General features: G+C 47.6%; 1 protein-coding gene across 1 annotated transcript in view; it reads right to left on the reverse strand.

Moving 5' to 3' along the window:
- tgfbr1b (transforming growth factor, beta receptor 1 b) overlaps positions 1-8,022 on the reverse strand; it is a 51,052-nt gene extending 43,030 nt beyond the window's left edge. The window contains exon 1 of the mRNA XM_030099747.1: positions 7,908-8,022. Coding sequence (XP_029955607.1) covers positions 7,908-7,971 — 64 coding nt within the window. The 5' untranslated portion in view covers positions 7,972-8,022. The remainder of the gene's footprint in view (positions 1-7,907) is intronic.
- Positions 8,023-10,578: the final 2,556 nt, after the last annotated feature.

Consider the following 10,578-nt stretch of genomic DNA (forward strand, 5'->3'; position numbering starts at 1 on the left):
AACCGGATCATCAATGCCTTTCCGTGTGGGAATCTGCTGCCTTAAAACGACTCCACAGTGCAGCGAAGCCCCAGACTGACGCGATGGTGAAGTGTTTACTATGGAATGAACACGAGCACCTGATGCACTCGGCGTCTTGGTTTTTCTTCATGGGGGGGGGGGGACTGGGTTTGCGGAAACGCGGACAGAAATTGTTGCTTTCATGTAAAGCAACGACAAAAAAAAAAAAAAAAAAACCAACACAGAGTTTTAGGTCTTCCCTCCTTACTGGAAACAGTGTGAGCAGGGCTTTCAGGGTTAACCACCAGTTTTCCTCACGTGCCTCAGTTTCACTCAGTAAACCACACACACACACACACGCACACACTCGACTTTTGGAGCTGGGTGATGCTGCGATGTATTGATGACTTAAACATGCCGATTAGCGATGGCGTGCGGCGTCCAGTCAAATAGGCCGCAGTGACAGAAGCACGGACGGAGAACAAGTCCAGTAAAAGAAGGAAGAATAAGAAATTCCTTGATTGAGGAATGTTTGGGGTTTTCTTCCTGAAAGTCATTGAAGTTCTGCCTGACTTTACAGGTGGTGGAAGGCATCAATCATTTCATTATTAAACATTAATGTTGAGTTGTGAGCTCAGAAAAAAACTAGACGACTGTTTGTGGAATGTTGATAACCTGCTGTGAAAACTTGTTTAGAAGCAAGTACTTCATATTTCTTTTAAGAAAATCATTACTGTTAATAGAGTGATAAGACTTTAATAGAAGTAAAAACATCATCTGTAGATTAGGCATCAGGAGAATAGTGGGGAGTTTCAGTCTGTTTACCCTGCAGGAGTCGTCCGGCTGCAGGAATCTGTCCAGGCTGTTTTCTGGTGATGTGTTTTCATCATTTATTTCTCATTGATTTGTGTTTGTTTGACTGGAAGTGGAGCTGTGGAGGCTGACGTCTTGCTTTCACCAGGTGAATGGAATGCCTGATGTAGAGTGCAGGTCTTTCTGCTGGGAGGTTGCAGGGGTGTGTGTGTGTGTGTGTGTGTGAGCTGTGCTCCGCTACAAGAAAGAAAAGCAAACAAACTGAAAAATACATGAACGATGGCAGCGCCGTCGGAGCGCTGCCTCCTCCAGCCCTGCTGTGGATTAACTTCAATCAGGCGTCGGATAACTAATGGATGAATTCACGTTTAACATCCTAACCTGCATGAAAGCAGGCGTTAATATAGCTCCTGCCAGGGAACCGCGTCACTCCAGCGAGTGTGTTGGGTAGATTTTTTACAATGGAGCCCCGAGAGACGGTTTCAGCCGGGCGCAGGTCTGAGTGGGAGAGCGAGCATGTGTCTGAATAACAAAGAACACGCTTCCGGCGGAGAGGAGGAAATCAACCTTCTGAGACTTCCTTCACAGGCTGTTTTTGGACTTTGCATCCAGGATGTATGAAGCTCTGCATTGACGCTTCGCTGTGGTTTTTCTCTGCAGCAGCACACGGCTGCACCAACAAGCAGGAAGCCGTCGCTGATTTATTTGTCTCTTCTTTTCCTTTTAAATCATATCTGACTGATTGATGGTAAAGATCACACTTTTTGGCCCGCAATGCTAAACTGGTTTGAGTATCAGCCAATTCCTGTACTTTTCCAATCAGATACTTACATCACTACAGCTATATACACCAAGGATAGAACGATACATTGGCCGGCCGATATTTGAGTTTTTTTCTTGTATGGGCATTGGCCGATACGTGTGTGGATTTGTGGATTTATTTTTTTCCCTGGCATGATTTACAGACAGGCATCCACAGGCAGCTCTGTGTTGCCAGAAGACCCTACAGCGCACATGCAGGGTTACCCCTCCCCCACTGGTAGAGTGATGACAGCACTTATTTTATTTTATAGGCATTATTTGAATAATTAAATGCACCAAACACTTTTTGTTCATTTTAAAGAATGTTGCAGAAAGTTGAACAAAGCCGCTATAATTTTTTACTGTTCAATAAATATTTCTTATATTGAGCTTGAGACCTGTAATATTTTTTATCATTGTGTCATTTTCTGATGTAAACTGATGGAGCAAAAGCAGTATGGGATCAAGAAAATCGGCAGTCCATAATCGATCATCGGCTAAGGGTGATGGAGAAAAAATTGGAATCGGTCCAAAAAAAAAATATATACCTATCCCTAATATACACTGTATTTACAGTCGCATCGGTCCGTTGTTAGCATACTAGCTTAGCCACTCGCCTCGGTCTGTCGTTAGCATATGAGCTTAACCACTCGCATTGGTGTGCTGTTAACACATTAGCATAGCCACTCGCCTCGGTCCCTGGTTAGCACATTAGCTTAGCCGCTCGTGTCGGTCAGCTGCTCCTGGTCGTTGAGCTGAATCCCTCCTGGTGATCCAGAATCACTTTCAGTGCAGGTCCTGAAATGTCCATTTTTTCCAATACAGCCAGGATCGCTCCCGACTAGTTTTTCTGTAAAATTCCAGACCGAGCAGACAGGAAAATGGCCCAAATTCCTAAGAACATGTCACATGGACGCTGTGGCTCTGCATTGCGCAACTACTGTATATCAAAACAACGCACCACAAAGCCTGATTGGTCCGCTCCACTGCATCAGTTCCAGGACTCTGCTCTCCCAGTTTATTCCATTCATTTGGGAACAGCTGGATGTTTATTTAGAACAAAACACTGTCCGAGAGTAAAGAAAACACACTGGCAGTGAGCTTCATTTCAAGACGGATCCACTTGAGGAAAAGTCCATGGCTGTGCCACGTAAGTGACTTCGTGCTGAACCTTAACAAGCCACAAGTCATCTGCAGGAGTACCGAGGCCACGCTGGGCGGATGCTGGCTGACACACACACACACGCACACAAATCTTAATTAGAGTGCTTCTCAAACTACACCCACTTCAGTGGAATCACACGCCGGCAACACAAACCCGGATAATGATATTCAGTCAAAGTGACTACATTTCTATTTACGAGGAGCAAACGGGAGTGGGCAGGCTCCCGTGGCGCGCCGTGTTTGGATGGCGGGGGGGCGGGCGGGGGGGGGGGGCCTTCATGTCTCAGATGTGGAGGAACACTTTCTGACACAATAACATGGAGAAACACTCCGCCGAGGTTTCTGGCTGCTCGCCTCACCTCTGTTTGGTTCAAAGCTTCTCGCTCTGACAGCCGTAAAATAATCAGTTTGCTGGGGAGTGGGAGGAAACGGGAAGGAGGGGGTTACAAACAACTCTGCGCCAATGCAAAGGAATTCTCATCCTGCCATGTCTTCACACCGACACTCTGGAGATCTGGAAGATTTTGAGGCAATTAAAAAAGCAAAAGATTTGCATGTCACAGTTCCTCCCATGTGACGCCAACAAGTGTAGCTGTCTCATCCTGAAACAGAGCATCGGAGTGGGGGGGTGGAGAAGGGGGGGTTCATTACCGCGTTGGTGTTTTTCAATCCGACGGCCACTGGCTTGGCTACAACTGCCAAATTAGTCGTGGTTCCCTGCGCCGGGACAACGGGCGTCCGGGTTCGCTCACATGCCTGGCATTCCTCGGCGAGCGGCAAACCCCGGCAAGCCACTCCGGCGTTTCGGGCAAAAAAAAAAAAAAAAAAAAAAAAAACGCAAAGAAAAAAGGGTGGCCCTTAGCAACAGAGGAGGGGAGTGGAACGCAGAGCGGATGAAAGTGAGTGCAGAACATCAAGCCGGGGCGGTCTCGGGCGGATTCTCACTGTATCAGTGTGGAGATAAGAAAGAGGAAGCTCGGCTCCCACTGAGGCTCCCAGGAAAAGGTCCCATGACAACCGCCTCACGGAAAATTACTCCTCCACCGCGACGAAGGACGCTCTGCTCGTACATCAGGATGAAACACGCTGCCTGCAGATTCCGCAGCGATGAGTTACGGTGGACACGACTCGCTGGAACCAGGTCCAACTTTAATCTGAGAGTCAGTGGAGAACGGCCCAAATGAAAATTCCTTCATTTATCCTTTAGTGTCCAAAGTAATCTTTTCAAGCGTTTGCCTCAAGGTGTATTCCACTTTTAGCATCATGCTACAAATTAAATGTGTCATCGGTCCCTGTTTTGGCATTAAACCTGTCAGTTCCCTTATTTACTGACAAATAGAGCAAGAAATTCAACATCTATCAAATAATTTGCTCGTTTCACTCACGTCAAAGTTTACATCGGCGCCTGGCAGGAGTTCATATTTAACACTTTTCAAGCGATGCACGTTGAGTTGGACTTTTATACTATTAAAACCTTCAAGAGTTCACAAAACTCTACAAAGCCTGAACCATCTTCACTCAATCTGTTATTACTTTGTTGATTTTCTCAATGATTCTTTCACACAGTGTGAACACAGTGGTCTTCTTTTCAGAGGCGTATTGGTACGTTGTTGCTTCACACGGCCAACGGCGAGTGGACGACGGTCCAAAACCAGAGGAAGGACCAGAGTCAAGTATCAAGCAGTGCAACCACTTGAAGGACAGCTAACTCACTATTGTTTAGTCTACAAATCTACGACTGGAGTGTGTTTAACTCAAACTAACAAAATCTGACCTAACTTAAAGCAAAATGAGCCGACTCAATAAATCTATGGCAGTATTGATCATTCACTACATCATAACCGGGCTCCTCTAGGAGTCACGACTGTCTTGACTGAATGCACATTTGAATACAGATCAGTCTTAAAATCCATTAAAAATTTAGGAAAGTTTTGTTTTTGGAACAGATTGTGAGTTCAGAGCCGTTCAAAGCCTCCAATTCAACTTCAAGAAGCCTTTAAAGCTTCAATGAGTCAAGTGAAGCAGATCTTTGAGCTCACTGTGGTGATGAGCCGCGTTATCGGGATCTGCGCTTCAACATGTTGAACTAGCCTTAGCGTGGCTAGCTAGCACTTGTTATGGAGAACAAGTCAAAATATAGACATCTGGGTTAAAACGGCTCCGAGATATTTAACATAACAGCATTTATCCAACCTGGTTTGGCAAAAATGTGTCTTTAAGTCTCAAACATCACTGCGTCGATCGACGACTGAAGATTCTGTAGCTCCAGCTAGTGGTGGGAAAGTGCATGAGCATTTAGCCTAATTCACGCTACACATGCAAAGGCTCAGTACGTTGCCTCATACTACCTCTGCATAGAGTAATGCAATTATAGGGCCTCCCACAATGCTTTGCACACCTCCAATGATCTGGACGACACCGTGCAGGAAGCTAGCTTGTACCTCGCCGCTACAACATGCAGGTTTCCGCCCGCAGCTCAAAGTAAGTGTTCAAGCGGTTTTGACCGATCATTCTACACCTCACAGCATTATGAACTGCTTTACTGCACAGAGAACGCAGAGCTTCCAGGGCGAAGGGGCTTCGTAGAGGCGTAGTGTCGACGCAGTCGTATATAGATCAGCCTTTATGAATAAAACATGAAGATTTCTAGTGCAGGGACAGACATTCAACCAGTTACTCAACTATGATCATTCACAAGAGAAACAACTGTTTTACAAATAATCCATGTGTAGCACGACTAATTGAACACACCCTACTGGATGCTGGGGATTAAAAAGAGACGACGCCTCAGAACAATGATGTGCTGAATGATGGCTGTCACGGCTTCCTGGAAGATGCACACAGTGATTCTGATGAACATCGGGACATTCCTCCAGACGTCTCCGCATTCAGACACTCTCACAGGTATATAATGTACACACACTGTGCTGGCTCTAAAAGCGGGACACACTCTGTACGACACACGTGTCCAGGTCTCCAGATAATTTTGGTCCAGCAGCAGCTGAGGCAGCATCCTGGAGTCGGCCTCTGCAGGCGGGGACGGGCGCCATCGATCCGGACCGCGCTTCGCTCAGAGTGCTGACACCACAGTCATCCTTTATTCTATCCAGTCCGGCTAAATGTGGCCCGTTTACTCAGCACGCCTGGCGTGTGTGTGTGTGTGTGTGAGAGATGGGGGGAGAAGCTGAAGACTGACAATAGACAAATGAAAATGGAAGGTGGGTGGGCTGATGGGAGAAGAGTTAGAGAGCCTGTTGGGCTGGCAGGATGAGGGGAACACGAGTGACACCACCCCATTTAGCCCAAAGCCAGCGCTCCGGTGTGTGTGTGTTTGTGTGTGTGTGTAAGCTGCAGGGGTGTGGTGCTGAGCGCAGAGGAGCAACGTGACACGTGAAGGTGTCAGCCAAGGTGCTCGCTGCTTCGCCTCTTCCTTTGTGATGCTCGGGCTCTAACAGGCGGCTCGCCGAAAGCGTTCCGGACCCTTCCTCGTCTTTCCAGCGATTATCTGCCTCTTAAAATATCGGGAGTCCTTTCTGATGCAAATGATGCAGCTCGGAGCGCGAGCGTGGATGCACGCCATGACAATCCCGTTGCCGGACAAAGGGAGCGGACTTCCCTCCCGTTCTGTGTGTCCCTCAAGCCAACATATCAATTTAATATCCCGCCTGCATCCGTGGCAGCGGTGGGGTATGTGAGGACACGACCGTGCTTTTGGCGTGGGGAGCTTCTAATGAGATCTTTATGCATGCTGTTTGAACATCACGCTCTCTCCATGCACACACACACAAAGGAATGTCACACAAAGGAAAACGCATGAGTCTGCGAATCATTAGGGGGCAAAACACACTACCTACGAGTGGCAAACAGCCTCATTTAGAAATCCCAGGCCGGGGTTTTCAAACACAAAGAAGACGAGGCACAGTTTAGAGAGAAGCGGGGTTTAAAGGAAAGATGTCAGCAGAATCAGAGCATCAAGGTGTAGCAGCGCTGCTGCTGTCCACAACACAGCCCGTCCCCTGTAATGAGCAGCTAGAAATGCCGAATCCAATTCACAAATCTTGCGGGGTAATTCAATCCTGCTCATCTGGAACCACAAACACCCCCGTTACACACACACACGGAGGGAGAGAGGGCTGAGCGTGTCCGGGAGAGCCCAGGATCCTCTGGCATGAATGAAACGCTTCCACACTGCAGCCTGCACCCATCGTGAGGGGGGATCTACTACAAGCAAGGCACGATGCTGAAACAGGGACAGGATCGCTGCAATCGCTGCACTGACCAGAACCCCAAGGGGATCTGTGTTTGTGGGAGTCACGTGCACGCCTTCAGTTTTTGCACAAGCAGTTTCCCACATTTCGGCGCGCCTGATTTCTCTCCCGCATGATGCAATGTTGGAATAACGAAGTGAAACAGCACGATCCGATCAGCCACGGGAACAAAACAAAAGCACATAACGGTTTATTGCCCCGCGATGCGTGAATCGCGATGTGTCGTGCAGGTGAAGCGGGTGCAGAAGCGGATCGGACACGTTGTGTTGTGATCGTGGCGGAAAACACACAACAGAAAAAGCTCGAAAAGCGACGGTGAAAATAGCAGGACGTTCCGTTATGTCGCCACTCAAAAGTTAACGAGTCGGTGTTGGGAGAGAGAGACGGTGTCGTTCTCCAAGTTAAAAGTCTGCCCACAGCTGGAAACCTCTGGACCCAGAGTCAGCGAGCAGCTGAGGCGAGCAAACACACTCTGGGAGATGCTGCCAACTTTTTATTCGTCTCTCAGACTGTTGCTCCGGACCGACTCCTCTCCTGCTGACACCGAGTCCGACAGGAGAAAAGACCGAAAACAGCCCGGCGGGGGACGGGCCCAGCCCGGAACCCGAGTCCGGAGCACTCAGCCCCCTTCCGAAGCCCGCTGTGACTTTCACCTCGTCGCTCTTTTCTCCCCTCCCCAGACAATAAACATTCCTGAGGCAGGCAGCGGCAGGCTGGCCGCAGACCCTGCGCCATCTTAGTTACACACACTCCGCTTCTTCGGCTTTCTCCAAGAAACAGCTCCTCGAGCGGGGCTCGGCGGGGGCCCGCGGCGGGGCAGTCCCCGGAAACACGCGGCACCCGTCGCTTCGGGCCACTTACCGGTGTTTTCTTGTATCCTTGTCCCGAACAGGAGGACGAGCAGAAGGAATGGTATTGCATCCATCGTGGCTACGGACCAGACTGGCACCCGACTTGCTAACTTCTCCGAGCGCTGGGGAAGGCCGTCGCTGATTGGCTGTGGGCGCGGCAAGTCCCGCCCCCTCCGGGGGAAGCGCGGTGCTGATTGGCGGAGCGTGCCACCACACCCCGCCCCACTATAAACACACTTTGTATTCAGTAGTGGAAACAGCAGCAAAACAGTTGATCAAGTTTAAGTCTCAATAAGTCATTAAATGAAACATCATTAGCTTAATCACAGTTTACTGAAGACGACTGGGCCAGCAAATGCATTATGTCTCAATTATGTATGTTTTATCGTTGAGTCTGACTTTTTCCCCTCTAAAATTCTGACATTTTCACATAATTTTGTCTGTAATCTCAGAGTTAATGTATCAATGTTGATTTTATGATTTATTTTCCTCATGATTTTGTTTTCAATGTCAGAATCATAGCTTTTCCTTCTGTATTTGGGCTTGTTTCACAGATTCTGACTTGATTCTGACTCTTTTTACTGACATTAGTTTATCTGTTTACGAAATCAACACTGTATGTAATGGGTTATTTGAGTGTGTGTGTGTGTGTGTGTGTGTGTGTGTGTGTGTGTGTGTGTGTGTGTGTGTGTGTGTGTGTGTGTGTGTTCTTGTATTTCTATCCTTGTCGGGGCCAAATGTCCCCACAAGGATAGCAAAACGTGGAACGACGTGCCTTGTGGGGACCTTTTTCCGGTCCTAAGTAGGAGAAACAGTGTTTTCTTGACCATGTTGTTGTTACTGAAAAAAGTAAAAGTGCAAAAACATTTCTTTAGGGTTAGGCTTTGTTGTGGTATGGGTTAGGGTTAGGGTAAGGGTCAGGGTTAGGGGCTAGACATGAATGGGAGTCAATGGACGGTCCCCACAAGGATAGAAATACAAGACTGTGTGTGTGTGTGTGTGTGTGTGTGTGTGTGTGTGTGTCTGTGTGTGTGTGTGTGTGTGTGTGTGTGTGTGTGCGTGCGTGTGTGAGTGTGTATTTTATATCAACTGTCTATTTTACAGTACTTCCTGTTCTATTCTTTTTTTTTCCTTTATTATTTATGATTTTGCCCTGACTCGCCTCAAGTACAGAATTATGTTCATGTAACGTTTACTGTTGTGACAATAGAGAATGTCTGAATCCTTCTTAAGGCAGATTAGAGTCAGTGCAGGGGAAAAGGCGGAGCGTCGAAGCTCTGAGATGCTACACCAGGACGCGGCGCCTGCTGGTGTGTCTGATTAATTAAAGTCTGAATCCTGATTTATAATAAATCACCTTGTTCCTTTATTTAATTCCATAACTCAGAGTGTGATAACCTTAAACGGTACTTTGACACTGACGTTTTAAACACTGAACATCCTCATACTCTTTTTATTGACTTGTCCCATCTCGTGTCCTTCGCAGTTTAAGAACAGCTAATGTTCAGAAAGCAAGGCTAAGAGACGAAGTCCAAAAAACACTGAGAGCTCAGTCAGAGAGCTGCCTGGATGTGAGCATTAGCACAATGTTAGAGGGAAGCAAAGCAGAGGGAAGCAGAGGGAAGCAGAGGGAAGCTGAGGCCAGGTCACCGTGGCTCCAAATGGAGGAAACGCCACGATAACGCCGCCACCGGCAGAAGGACAAACAAGAAACATCCGCGATAAGAAATCCTCAATGACATGCTGTGACTACACCTCTGGGCCTGTTACATATTTCAGATTCACACAAGCACACACACACACACACACACACACACACACACACACACACACACACACTGATCTGCAGTCTAAAAGCTTAAAACCTCTTTCTTTGTCACATTTGCCTCTGCTGCACCTCTTGCTTGCACTCACCACACACACACACACACACACACACACACACACACACAAACACACACACACACACACACACACACACACGTTGAGACAGAGATTGATGATGGCCTCTTATTGATGTCCAACTGAGCCCTGCCCTCCACACACACACACACACACACACACACACACACACACACACACACACACACACACTCTTGCAGTTTTAGCATATGGCTGGTGCAGACTATAGTGACCCTCAGCAGCATCACCACTAAAGGAGAGTAAACGTAATGCAGGTCGGCCACACAGCTGTCGGTACAGAACGACAACAGGAGGAAACATTCTGTGTGTTTTTTTTTTTTCCTCACAGAAAAAAATCACGTGAATGAAACTCAGGACCAGACCAGACCTTCAGATCAGACCCGGACTCCATAAACCAGAGCTTTCACCCCAGCTCTATCTATCTTACATCCTCTTTCCTGCATCGTTCAGTGGGGAATATGAAAACACATCATTTTTGTGTCAGAGAAGTTTAACGTTTGGATGGAAATATTTTGAAAACGATGTCTGTTTACACAGAAATGATGGAAACGCTGAAAGTGAAGCAGTTTTCATGTTTGGCCACTAGTGGGTGCTGCTGATTGTTTTTGTAATGAAACAACTCACAAGGAGCAGAGAGCAACAAGCTGTGTTTCCACTCTGTTCACACCCTGTGAACACCTTATTCCTCTCTGTTCCCACCCTGTTGATTTATGCTGTTCCCACCTGTTCCCACCATGTTCCCACCCTGTTCCCACCAT

Source organism: Salarias fasciatus, chromosome 9 (genome assembly GCF_902148845.1).
Source record: "Salarias fasciatus chromosome 9, fSalaFa1.1, whole genome shotgun sequence".
Classification (NCBI taxonomy): domain Eukaryota; kingdom Metazoa; phylum Chordata; class Actinopteri; order Blenniiformes; family Blenniidae; genus Salarias; species Salarias fasciatus.